The sequence below is a fragment of the Anolis sagrei genome, chromosome 11 (assembly GCF_037176765.1).
Source record: "Anolis sagrei isolate rAnoSag1 chromosome 11, rAnoSag1.mat, whole genome shotgun sequence".
NCBI lineage: Eukaryota > Metazoa > Chordata > Lepidosauria > Squamata > Dactyloidae > Anolis > Anolis sagrei.
The window spans coordinates 27670910-27685530 of NC_090031.1; the positions used below are offsets into that span (position 1 = coordinate 27670910).

Below are 14621 nucleotides of genomic sequence, written 5' to 3' on the forward strand. Positions count from 1 at the left end.
CTGGCCAGTCAGCCTGGGGTCATTCTGCAAGCGGCAGCCATGGCGGAGGGAGCTCCGGTACGGCCCCTGCTCTTGCTGCTCCTCTCTCTGGGAAGCCTCTGGGCCTTGGAGGGCGGGCTCCTGTATCCGCGGGAGTCCAGGACGCGGGAGAGGAAGGAGCTGGGCGGCCTCTGGAGCTTCCGCCCGGACTGGAGCCCCGCCAGGGACACCGGCTTCCGACAAAAGTGGTTCCTTCAGCCCCTCCGCAAGGTGAGGCCTACCCAGAAGGAGGCAGACTCTGGCCTGAGGTATCGAAGATTATGAGTAGTATTAGCATTATTATCTCCAAACAGACTCCTTTGGGGAAAATAATAATAATAATAATAATAATAATAATAATGTAATAATAACAATATTAACATTATTATTATTTTCCCAAATGGAGTCTCTTTGGGAATAATAAAATAATACATATAAAATAATATATATATTATAATATATAATACATATATACATACAAGACACCCATTAAAAGCCAGGCAGGACCTCCACCATTTCCCAAACGGAGTCTCTTTGGAAATAATATATATATATATATATATATATATATATATATATATATATATATATACACATACACACACACACATACATACATACATACAAGACACCCATTAAAAACCAGGCAGGTACTCCATCCAGGCCTGCAGCAGGGGGGGGGGTGTTTAGGGGTTCAACCCCCCCCCCAAATTTTTCAGGTTTAAAAAAATAAACCTGGTTTACTCATGAATTTTAACTGGTTAACCAAATCCCCATGCTAAGTCTATAAAACGCAAAAAATTAAGAGTCCCTCCAGAACTGCAAGCTCTATCTCAAGCAAATATTGACAATTTATTCACACTGTCATTACTTGCAGCAATAGCCAAAGCAACCAAGTTGGGGGGGGGGGGTTGAATGCTCTCATTAAGGAGGCCAGACTTGGTGGAGGTGGTTGACAGGGGCGGAGCTGCAGGCTCTGGAACGCTGCTCTGCCCCCTGCTGTGCTCTTTGCTTCAGCATGAGCTAAGAGGCAGGTTTCAACTCCCCCCGCCCTGAAATTTTCAACCCCCCCCCCCCCGAAATTTTCAACCCTCCCCGAATTTTTTTTCTGACTACGGCCCTGACTCCACCATTACCCAAACAGAGTCCAGAGTCTCTTTGGGGATGATAATAATAATATTATAATTATATATAATATAATATGTATAATATATATAATGGAAGATAGATGCTTTTGAGCTGTGGTGCTGGAGGAAAGTGCTGAGAGTGCCTTGGACTGCGAGAAAATCCAACCAGTCCATCCTCCAGGAAATAAAGCCCGACTGCTCATTGGAGGGAAGGAGACTAGAGACAAAGTTGAAGTACTTTGGCCACATCATGAGGAGACAGGAAAGCCTAGAGAAGACAATTATGCTGGGGAAAGTGGAAGGCAAAAGGAAGAGGGGCCGACCAAGGGCAAGATGGATGGATGGCTGGCATCCTTGAAGTGACTGGACTGACCTTGAAGGAGCTGGGGGTGGTGACGGCTGACAGGGAGCTCTGGCGTGGGCTGGTCCGTGAGGTCACGAAGAGTCGGAGACGACTGAACGAATGAATAACAAAATATATATAATAATATGTAATAGTACATTCATATAAACATACAAGACACACATTAAAAACCAGGCAGGACCTCCGCCATTTCCCAAATGGAGTCTCTATGGGGATAATAATAATACATAAATACAAGACACCCATTGAAAACCAGACAGGTCCTCCACCATTTTCCAAATGGAGTCTCTTTGGGGATAATAATATTTATATATGTGTGTGTGTGTATAATAGTACATTCACATATACATACAAGACGCCCATTAAAAACCAAGCAGAACCTCCACCATTTCCCACACGGAGTCTCTTTGGGGATAATAATACATAATAATAATATATAATATATATAATAATATGTAATAGTACATTGATATATGTACAAAACACCCTTTAAAAACCAGGCAGGACTTCCACCATTTTCCAAAGGGAGTCTCTTTGGGCATAATAATAATGATTATATATATATATGACTATATATATATATTCATATATAATAATACATACATACATAAATACAAGACACCCATTAAAAACCAGGCTCCACCATTTCCCAAACAGTCTCTCTGGGGATATAATAATATAATAGTAGCAGTAATAATAATAATAATAATATAATGCATATATATATACATACAAAACACCCATTAAAAACAGGCAGTACCTCCACCATTTCCCAAATGGAGTCTCTTTGGGGATTATATATATGTATATACACACATACATACATACATACATACAAGACAGCCATTAAAAACCAGGCAGGTCCTCCACCATTTCCCAAACAGTCTCTCTGGGGATATAATAATATAATAGTAGCAGTAATAGTAATAATATTGTTATATTATATTCTCCATTTGGGAAAATAATGATGTCAGTTTATCGTCCTCAGAGCGACTGCTAAGAAGCACAGAACAAATGAAGCGCAGTCTTCATTCAACTCCAAAGCCTTGGAGTGGCACTTAAAGATTTATTATTGCTTTCTACAAAGTACAGAAACAAAACCTATGTACAAGAATAGATAAAGACACGTCTTCCCTGCTCGCTGGACATCGCTGGAAGAAACCGGAGTTGTTATCTCAACACTGGAATGCTTGACGCAACAGAAACTGTCCAAAGCTATGCCCTAGGCATAAATCAAAATTTTGTGCACTTACCTCTTGCACAGCATTACATTTCTACACCGAAACACACAGAGTTTAAACTATAAGCAAGATTTCATCACAATTAAACAACAATATTGACAAATAATAATGTAATAATAATAATAATAATAATTATTATTATTATTATCTCAAACTGAGTCTCTTTGGAGATAATAGTTACAACATAATAATATAATAATAATAATAATAATAATAATAATAATAATACAAATAAGATACCCATTAAAAACCAGGCTATGTATGAAGTCCTGGGGAGTTGTAGTTCTGCTAAGGGATTAACTCTATACAATCAATTGATACACTCTTAGGGAACATCGTTGTACACCGGCTGCCATGGCTCAATGCTGTGGAATCCCAGGAGTTGTAGTTTTCCAAGACTTTTTTGCCTCCCAGGCCCAAACTACAACTCCCAAGACCCCGTAGCATTGAGCCTGTAGCACTCAAACTGCATTTGGATGCGCAAAATAGGGAAATTTGTGGCTCCGGCTGTTTGTTTGTTTTTTTTTTTTTGCCTTTTGAAATAGTTCTCCTATTTTTGAATATTTTCCTCTGCCAAAAACGGCGATTTGGAGAAAAGGGGAAGTGCAAGAAGGACTTTGGAATGGAAAGACCTGACTCAACATTTCTTAATAATTGCAAAAGGAGGAAGTTCTTCTTTTCTTCGTTATTATTATTATATTGGGCATGGCCTCATGTAAGCCGCACCAAGTCCCCCTGGGGGAGATGGAGCGGGGTATAAATAAAGTATTATTATTATTATTATTATTATTATTATTATTATTATTATTTCCTTCAGCCTTTTTGCAAGGAAGTCTGTGAAATAATCAATAAATAAATACATAAATAAATAACACTATAATAATGGACAAAGATGAACAAATAAACAACAAACATAACATAAAATAATATAATAATATATAAAATATAATAAAATATAACACTACAATATAATAATAATATATAATAATATAATACTATAATATTATCCTATTGTAATATAAAATAACTATAATAATACTACAATAAAATTATATATAGTAATCATATAAAATAATATAATTATATAATAGTATTGGTAAAGGTAAAGGTTTTCCCCTGACATTAAGTCCAATCATGTCCGACGCTGGGGGTTGGTGCTCATCTCCATTTCTAAGCCAAAGAGCCGGCATTGTCAATAGACGCCTCCAAGGTCGTGTGGCTGGCATGACTGCATGGAGTGCCATTACCTTCCTGACGGTATTGATCTACTCACATTTGGATGTTTTCGAACTGCTAAGTTGGCAGAAGCTGGGGCGAACAACGGGAGCTCACGCCATTCCCTGCATTCGAACCTGCAACCTTTCGATCAGCAACTTCGGCAGCTGAGTGGTTTAACTCTCTGCGCCACCTGGGCTCCATATAATACAATACTATTATTATAATAATATAAAATATTATTATAATGCAACAATAATATTATACTATAATAAAATATAATAATGCTATAATTAAATGGACAATATATTATAATAATCATATTATAATAAAATAATATTATAACCATACTATAATACAATAATACTATAATAAATCAATAATATTTAATTCTAATATAAAATATATTTATAACAATAATACTATAATAAAATATAGTATTTTCCCATTCATTTTGAATACGTTACACGCCAGCACCCTCTAGTGGATTCATTGAAAATCCCCTGTTCCATTCATGAAACTGCACTCTAGTGGCCTCTTATATGGTTCCCAGCATCGTCGATATTATTTTCATCATCATTGTTATCATAATTCAGTTTATTATCTGGCTGCAGGGTAAACTACAACTCCCACTATGGCGAGTTAGTCCCCTCAAACCCCTCCAGTAGGTTGAGTGAGTTATGGGATTTCTGTGTGCCAGTTGTGGTCCAGGTCCATCATCGGTGGTAGTCACCGTTTCTTTCGTGGGTAAACTACAATTCCCAGAAAGGAAGGTCAATTCCCCCCAAACCCCTCCAGGAATCAAATTTCAACATATCGAGTATGTGTGCCAAGTTTGGTCCAGATCCATCGGTGTTTGGATTCACACTGCTCTCTGGATGTAGGTGAACTACAACTTCCCCAAATCAAGGTGAAATTTCCCCCAAAGGCCTCCAGTATTTTTTGCTGGTCACAGGGGCTCTGTGTGCCAAGTGTTATCCAATTCCAATTTTGGTGGAGTTTGGAGTGCTCCTTGCTTGCAGGTGAACTATACATCCCAGTACCTACAACTCCAAAATGCCCAGGCCAATTCCCGTCCAAATCCAGCAGTATTCAAATTTAGGCATATCGGGTATGCATGCCAAGTTTGGTCCAGATCCACCATCGTTTGGGTTTATAGTGCGCTCTGGATGGAGGTGAACTACAACTTCTATAAATCCCTCCAAAGACCTCCAGTATTTTTTGTGGGTCATGGGGGTTCTGTGTGCCAAGTTATTTCCAAGTCAATTGCTGGTGGAGCTCAGAGTGCTCTTAGATTGCAGGTGAACAATACATCCCAGGACCTACAACTCCTATAAATCATGGTGAATTCTCCCCAAACCTCTCCAGTATATTCAGTTGGTGATCAATTCCTCTGTTTGCTGTGTGCCATAGAAAAGAATAGGAAAGAGTTAAGAGAGAGGCAGTGGGCAGTGTCATGCAAATTCCACACCAGTGGAGAGAGTAAGGAACACTGAGATGCCTGTGGTGGAGGAAACCTATCAAATCTAGGATGAAATGGTCCCCATATGAAAGCCTTCCCTTGGGTGGTGGCCAATGTGGTGTTGGTGGAGGACATTGGCAGGGCTCTTGGACATGTTCATGGTGCTCACCTAACCTGCAATGTCACTGGAAGGAAGGCCTTTGGTGTCTCCTGCATAGTGGGAGCTAGAGCTATTTGTGTAAACGGAAGTCTGAGAAAGTGGACACCCCAGCCAAATACACATATACATATTTTCACTTTTATTCTATGTGTATCGATAGAATATTATATTTGTAACCCTTTGCAGTTTGGGCCAGTGATGGAGATGCCGGTACCGGCGAGCTTCAACGAGATCACGCAGGACCCAGGGCTGAGGCATTACGTGGGCTGGGTCTGGTATGAGAAGGAGGTGCTGCCGCCCCTGCGTTGGATGCTGCCCGAGACTCCCATGCGGGTAGTGCTTCGAGTGGGAAGCGCCCATTATTATTCCATTGTGGTGAGTAGACATCCCTGAAACATTCCCCCAGGAGAAAGCATCCCTAGGTCTTTCCGCTATTTGAACGCGATGCTCCTTCCACAGTGGGTCAATGGTGTGCAAGTGGCGGAGCATGCAGGTGGACACTTACCCTTCGAGGCCGAGATCGGGCACCTCCTCACCCCGGGAGAACCCTGCCGCATCACCCTCGCCCTCAACAACACCCTGACACCCGAAACGCTGCCACCGGGGACCATCCAGTACATGCAAGACCAGGCGCGGTGAGTACGGGGCCAACCCAAAACAACTCTACGGGGAACGGTGAATACTTTCGGGAACCTTACACATCTATCTTCAGGCACTTTCAGAGAATAAAGTAGACTCACAGACCTCAGTATTGGCTTTATGATAGCTATATTGATTACACAGACAAAGGGGGACTTCACATATATGTCAGCGTTAGCATTAGTAGCCCACAGACTGACTCTAGCCCTTGTAACTCTTAAGTGTGATAAAGTAACTCATAAAAAAAAACACATGAGTCTTTCGCTTTAAGTAGAAAAGAAATAAAGTTACAAAAGAAAACAGAAGAATTGCTCTCACCAAAAACATAACATAAAACAATATCTTCGGTGAGTCCTCGTCATTCAACGACGATATGCAGACTTGTAACAAAAACAACATACAGTCTCTCTTACTCAGTTGTCCGTAGAGTGGCCTCTAATATTCACTCTTAATGCATTACTTCAATCATTCATACTCACAATCCTTCTTCGTTCAGTCCATCGTCACATATACTCTAACATTCACTAGTAATCCGTTCATTCACTCATTCATACTCACCATCCTTCTTCATTGAGGGCAACATCACACTCACTATCCTCCTACATCTGCATACAGACCAGAAAACATACAACGCCCCAGTCATGAAAGCCTTCCTTTCTCAATATGGTGTTTCTCCTCTCCCTGCATGCTTCTCCCAGGTACCCCAAGGGCTACTTTGTCCAGAACACGCGCTTCGACTTCTTCAACTATGCTGGGATCCACCGCCCTGTCCTGCTCTACACGACCCCTGCGGCCTACCTGGATGACCTCACCCTGATCTCCGACTTGGCGGGGAGTGTTGGCAAGTCTGGGGAATTGCATGACGTAGAGCACAACCAGGGTTCAGGGTTGAACTATAGTTGATTATTCTTGCTGTTGTTGTGGGCCTTCAAATCGTTTCAGTCTTAGGGCAAACTCAAGGTGACCCTCTCACAGAGTTTTCTGGTCGAGATTCAATCCAAGGGGATTGGTCTTTGTCTTCTGTCTCTGAGGATGAGAGGGAGGGACTCCCGTAAAGGCACCCAGTGGGTCCAGAGCCACGGTCCCATTGGTTCAAACAAATACATCATGCTTTATTAATTACTTCCCTCTCTGTTTCTTTCCTTCCTTTCTCTCTCCCTTCTCTTCCTTCCCTCTCTCTCTCTTCTAACTCTTTCTTTTTCCTTTTCTCCCCTTTCTTCCCACTCTGTTTCTTCCTCCCTTTCTCTCTCCCTTCTCGTCCTTCCCTCTCTCTTTTCTGCCTCTTTCTTTCTCCTTTTCTTCTCTTTCTTCCCTCTCTGTTTACTTCCTCTCTCTTGATCTCCCTTTTCGTCCTTCCTTCTCTCCTTTCTACCTTTATTTCTCTTTTTCTTCTCTTCCTTCCCTGTCTGTTTACTTCCTCCTTTTCTCTCTTCTCTTCCTTGCCTCTCTCTTCCCTCTTTCTTTCTCATTGTATTCTCTTCCTTCCCTCTCTTTTCCCTTCCTCCTTTTCTCTCTCCTTCCTCTTCCCTGCCTCTTTCTCTTTCCTTTTCTTCTCTTCGTTCCCTCTCCATTTCATTCCTTCCTTCCTTTCTTCCTAGAACATGGCCATACGGCCCGGAAAGCACAAAACAGACCAGAAAGTGATTCTGGCCGCAAAAGTCTTTGACAACTCATTGGTTTTGCTCCTTTTGGGACAGGTCTGCTGCAGTACACAGTGTCAGTGAAAGGGTCCCCCCGCTTCTCTGTGGCCCTGGCTTTGGCCGATGGGGATGGTAACGTGGTGGCCACCGGGAATGGCGTGGCTGGGGAGCTGAAGGTGCCCAATGTGACCCCATGGTGGCCGTACCTGATGCATGAGCAGCCTGGGTACCTATACCAACTCAAGGTAACTGGATGCCTCTGTCCTGGGATTGAAGCAGGGCCCTTTACGAGAGGTTCATACACTCTAGGTCCCATCCACTACCTTGATCAGTGCGCAAGGATGATAGGAGATGTACTCCATTCATTTCTGGAGGGTGATTGTTTCCTTTCCTTACAACAAAAGTAAAGAAAGCTGGCTGCTTTTCAAGAGACGCTCCTGCTCCCATCAGTCACAAAACTCAATGCATAAGGATGATGGGAAATGGGATCCAAGTACTCCTTGTTCCCTCCAATCCTCACAAGGGACAGTTCACCATGTTAACATTTTGTGGCCTTGTACCATGTGGTTGATGTCACGACATTTTGAAAATGTTCTGTTCCTCGTTGGAAAGTGTTATTTTTGTTTCATTGTGCGGTCCTTACTTTGAAAGTAGTTGTTATACTTTGTTGTGGCTTCAACAAATTCTGTTGAATGGGTTCAGACTTGATGATGAGACCTTTATTGAAAAACTGTGAGTTGAATGGGGAACAAGTAAGTTGATTGGGAAACTGGAGGCAAGTGTCCTTGAGGTCTATTACGAGTGAGTTGATGGGGGAACCTGGAGATAAGCATCCTTGAGGTCTATTCTGGAAATATTAACCCAAAACAATGGGTCTTCTCTCCTCACAGGTCACGGTCTCTGCTGAAGTAGATGGCGTTGTTGTGGAAGATGTCTACACCCAGCCAGTGGGCTTCCGCACCGTCCGTGTCACTCCGAGCCAGTTCCTCATTAATGGGAAGCCCTTCTACTTCCACGGGGTCAACAAGCACGAAGATGCTGATGTGAGTTATTTAATGATATAAAGTCACATCCCATTTGTATTTTTTGATTGCTGCTATAGTGTAATGAATACTTTCTGAACCTTGAAATGTTCTTTAATCCATTTTCAATAGGACAGAGTACATTAGGCACTTTCAGAGAAAGACGTAGACACACAGACTACAGTACTGGCTTTATAATAGCTATATTAGTTATATAAACAAAGAGGAACATCACATACTCAGAATTCACTCCACATACATTCATTCAATCATTCATACTCACCATGTTTTTTCATTCAGAACATCTTGATAATATCATATGATTAGTATATTAGTATATAATTAGAATATAATTTGTGATTATATTTAGATCTCATAATATCAGTATATTATTAGTATATAACTAATATCAGTATATTATTATACTGATATTATATATTATATAATGTATATGATAGTATATTATTATACTGATTACTAAATATGTATATTAGTATATAACTAATATCAGTATATACTTTATTTTTTATACTTTACTTATATACCACTGTTCTCAGCCCAAAGACAACTCACAGCGGTTCACAACCAACAATTATTATTAGTATTATTTATTTATTTATTTATTTACTTTGCTTATATACCGCTGTTCTCAGCCCAGGGGCGACTCACAGCGGTTTACAACACAGGAACAACAAAATTCAAGACATGGTATAAAAACAATTCTGGCCCCAGAGTGGCCGTTGGTGTTGGGGGAGGGGCGCTGATGTCACAGGGGACAAGATGGCAACGTCCTCCTGGCTCCCCTTCTTTCTTCTGGCCCCAGAGTGGCCGTTGGTGTTGGGGGAGGGGCGCTGATGTCACAGTACTGTATATAACATTAGTAATAATATGGTAATAATATAATTAGTATATATTAATATATTTTATTTTATTTTTCATGTCAGGAGCGACTTGAGAAACTGCAAGTCACTTCTGGTGTGAGAGAATCGGCCCTCTGAAAGGACATTGCCCAGGGGATGCCCAGATGTTTTACCATCCTGTGGGAGGCTTCTCTCATGTCCCCGAATGGTTAGCTAGAGCTGACAGACGGGAGCTCACCCCACTCCCTAGATTCCAACTGATGACTTTTCGGTCAGCAGTTCTGCTGGCCCACCGGGGGCTCCTTATATTAATAAAGAAATAGTAGCATTGCTTATAATGTTCTAATACTATAGTAGTACTATAATATTATTACTATATTAATTAATAAATAAATAGTAATAATGGTGTAATATATAATATATGACTATAATATGACTATAATATTAGTATATTAGTATATTATATTAGTATATATTAGTATATTATATTAGTATATAATTAGAACATAATACAATTTGTGGTTATACTACATCCAGATCCGGGGCAAAGGGCTGGACTGGGCCCTGCTGATGAAGGACTTCCACCTGTTGCGCTGGTTGGGCGCCAACTCCTTCCGCACCAGTCACTATCCCTACGCAGAGGAGATCATGGACCTTTGTGACGCTTATGGCATCGTCGTCATCGACGAGTGCCCAGCCGTGGGCATGAAGGACAGGTAAGAATAATAACAACAATAACAATGCGGTAGGAAGGTATCCCTTCCAGGTTTTTCTCCAAACTTTTAAGGATATAGATATTGGGAAGAAAGCATCCACTGTGATTGGCCGGCGTCTCAACCAAGGGGAGGGCTGTTTCTGAGAGTCCAAGCGGGGAGGGGAGAGCAGGCATGCTCAGCACATGGCAGTGTGTTGTGCGGGCAAGGGAGAGTGTGTGAGGCTGGCGGGAGACTTGCTCCGGCAAGTCCCTTCAAGGCATGGAGATTCTGTGTGGGAAGTTTGGCCCAATTTCATTGTTGGTGGGGTTCAGAATGCTCGTTGACTGTATGTGAACTATAAATCCCAGCAACTACAACTCCCAAATGGCAAAATCATATTATTGATAATACTGTTGACATCATTACTCTTTTGGGTATTATTGTATATCATTGCAATTAGTATTATTAATGGTATACAATATCATTATTATTGTTGCACATTATTGCTTTGGGTATTGTTGTGTATCTTTACTGTTAGCATTATTTCTGACATTATTATTATTATTATTGCACATTATTATTACTATGGGTAGTATCCTGTGTGTTTAATGTCCGATATTATACTGTTGTCTCATTTTAGTTTTGCATTTTATGTTTTTATTTTTTAGTTCTGTTATGCTTTTGTGTAATATTGTGTTTACTGTATTGATGGGCGTGACCTCCTGTAAGCCGCCCCGAGTCCCCCTGGGGGAGATGGAGCGGGGTATAAATAAAGTTTTATTATTATTATTTATTATAGTGTTGTATATTATTACTACTTGTATTATTAATGACATACAATAATAACAGCCGCCCTGAGTCCCCTCGGGCAGATAGGGCGGACCATCAATTATTATTATTACTATAGGAATAATATTTATTTATTTCTTCATTTACAACATTTATATGCCACCCTTCTCACCCTGAAGGGGACTCAGAGCAGCTTACAAGATATATATACATACAATATATTATATTATTAGCATAGTACAATATCAGTATTATTTATTATTATATTGTACTATACCATTATATTGTAATATTATAATAAAATATAAAATAATTCCATTGTATATCGTTACTATTATGACTACTATTAGTGTAATAGAATAGAGACAGATGGCTATGGCTCAAGGAGAGGGGTATCACGCAAATTGTATCACGGGAAACATTTGGGGAAAATGTGCTATCCCTCGTCCTCTTTCCCAGCGCCAATTTTGGGAACCGGACTCTGCAGCACCACCTGACCGTGATGGAGGAGCTGGTCCGGCGGGACAAGAACCGGCCCTCAGTCGTGATGTGGTCGGTGGCCAACGAGCCGGCCTCGGAGCTGGCCCCAGCTGGATACTACTTCAAGTGAGTTTTGGTTGGGAAAAGGGGAGTTAGTTCAGCATCCGAGCCATGATTCTAGCTTTTCGGAGTTTGGATCGCTGCATCCGAGAGCTGGAAGAGATCCCAGGGCCTTCTGGTTCAAACCCCATTAAAGGAAGACACAAACAAAGCCCTCCCAACAGATGGCCATGCAGCCTCTGTTGGAAATCCATATCACAGAATCATAGATTTGGAAGAGGCCCCAAGGAGCCATCCAGTCCAACCCCCGTCTGTCACTCAGGAAGATAGTTACCTTATTATTATTATTATTATTATTATTATTATTATTATTATTATTTGAAACACAACAAGATGAGTCCACAGCAGACTATTACTATTATTATTATTATTATTATTATTATTATTATTATTAGAGTCTAACTTAACCTTATTATTATTATTATTTGAAACACAACAAGATGAGTCCAACAGCAGACTATTTTTATTATTATTATTATTATTATTATTATTATTATTATTATTATTATTAGAGTCGCGCTTAACCATATTATTATTATTATTATTATTATTATTTGAAACACAAGATGAGTCCCACAGCAGACAATTATTATTATTATTATTATTATTATTATTATTATTATTATTAGAGTCTCGCTTATTCGACATAAACAAGCTGGCAGAACGTTGGATAAACAAAAATGTCGGATAATATGGAGTCTTACCCATCCGATGCAGTGCTAGAAACCAAGAAGGACTCCAAGGGTTAAGGCAAGGCAGCGCCTTGAAACTGCTTGGGTCAAGCCAGGGTTCCCCTTTGAATTAATTGCAACCCCTTGGAACCCTGCACAGGTCTGTGATCTCCCACACGAAATCCCTGGACCCCACTCGCCCCGTCACCTACGTCTCCAACGCTGCCTACAACCGCGACCAAGGGGTGAGCTGGTTCAGCCTTTGGGCCACCTTTTCCTGTGGTCTCGTTCTGTGACCACTTCCACTTTTACCAATCCAGTCCAACCCCTTTCTGCCAGGAAGAAAGATTGAATTCTTATTTTATTATTATCTACATTATTATTATTATTATTATTATTATTATTATTATTATTATTATGCAACTAGTTAGAAAAGACCCCCAAGGACCATCCGGTCCCACCCCCTTTCTGTTAGGAAGAAAGATAGAATTACTATTATAGTATTATCCATTTATTATTATTATTATTATTATTATTATTAGACTTTCAGAGTTGGAAGGGATCACCAAGGACCATTATTTTATTTTAATATTTCAAATTTAAAATATAAAATTGTTTAATTTTAATATTATTCCTTTAATTTTAATATTATAATTTATACATATTTAATATTTGCATTTCATAATACTTTATTTTAATGTATTTTATTTGGTTTAATTATGAAATATTTAATTACTTAATAATTTGTTTTTAAAATAATTACTTAATTTTAAATTATTTAACTTTAATGTTTTAATTTTAAAATATTAAATTGTTTACCTTTACAAAATTTAAATCTAAAAATACTTAATTAACTTTAAAATATTTTACTGTTAGTATTTTAATTTAAAAGTATTTAGTTGTTTATTTTTCAAATATTTTCCATATCACCAAGGTAGGCCACAGCAACGAGTGGCTAGGAGGGAGGCCGGGGAGGGAGGAAGGGGGATCGCCGGGGAAGGGGCCCTTTGATGCCACCCACGGTATAGGAAGGGGCCCCAAAGGCCATCCAGTCCAACCTCATTTTACAGTAAAGGAAGGCACCATCAAAGCCCTCCCGACAGATGGTCAACCAGTTGGAAGGGAGTCCCAGAGGCCATCCAGTCCAACCCCCTTTGCCTATCTGTATGTCCATCCATCCTTCAATCCATCAATCACTCCATCTACATATCTATCTACCTACCAACCTATCTATGTTCTCTCCATCTACCTTCTGTTCCATCTATCAATGTCCCTTCCATCTGTCCCTTCTGTCTATTGCTTCAGCTAGAATTCCTCTCTTATCTGAGGGCCACATTAATGCGTGGCAGGGTACAGCTAGTTATTAATATAAATGTGGTGAACTCCCCATTAAGATGGAAAGAACTGCTTTTCTTGCCTGTTGGCAGGCGCCGTATGTGGACGTCATCTGCGTGAACAGCTACTTCTCTTGGTACCACGACCCCGGTCACTTGGAGGTCATCCGGCCGCAGCTTAACTCCCAGTTTGAGAACTGGTATAAAGCCTACCAGAAGCCCATCATCCAGAGCGAATACGGGGCGGATGCTGTTGCGGGCCTCCATGCCGTAAGTCCGAGCGGATTGCAAAAAGGGAGAGGGCGAGATCAAGGGATCTTAGGAATAGTTTCTAATTTTGTGGCTCTGTTTGTGAAGTTGCCCTTCTTTCCCCTCCGCAGGACCCTCCTCTCATGTTCTCCGAGGAGTACCAGGCTGCCGTGCTGAAGGAATACCATTCCGTCCTGGACCAAAAGAGGAAGGAATATGTCATCGGAGAACTCATTTGGAACTTTGCCGACTTCATGACGGACCAAGGTTAGGGTCGCATCAAATTGAAAACTATTTATTTATTTATTCGCGACATTTATATGCCGCCCTTCTCACCCCGAAGGGGACTCAGAGCGGCTTACAAGTAAAAAGTAAATACAATATATTATATTATTACCATAGCAGAATATTAATATTATATATTACATTGTACTATAACATTGTACTGTAATATTATTAGTAATGTTACATTTAATATAAAATATATAATTATATCATATTATTTCTCAAGTCGCTCCTGACATGACAAAAAATC

General features: G+C 40.2%; 1 protein-coding gene across 1 annotated transcript in view; it reads left to right on the forward strand.

Moving 5' to 3' along the window:
* Positions 1-14621, forward strand: part of GUSB (glucuronidase beta) — an 18222-nt gene continuing 3601 nt past the window's right edge. Inside the window, exons 1-11 of the mRNA XM_060756909.2 lie at positions 1-249; positions 5774-5962; positions 6047-6222; positions 6925-7067; positions 7924-8111; positions 8757-8909; positions 10286-10464; positions 11692-11838; positions 12664-12748; positions 13931-14107; positions 14218-14353. Of these exons, the coding sequence (XP_060612892.2) occupies positions 40-249; positions 5774-5962; positions 6047-6222; positions 6925-7067; positions 7924-8111; positions 8757-8909; positions 10286-10464; positions 11692-11838; positions 12664-12748; positions 13931-14107; positions 14218-14353 (1783 nt within the window). The 5' untranslated portion in view covers positions 1-39. The remainder of the gene's footprint in view (positions 250-5773; positions 5963-6046; positions 6223-6924; positions 7068-7923; positions 8112-8756; positions 8910-10285; positions 10465-11691; positions 11839-12663; positions 12749-13930; positions 14108-14217; positions 14354-14621) is intronic.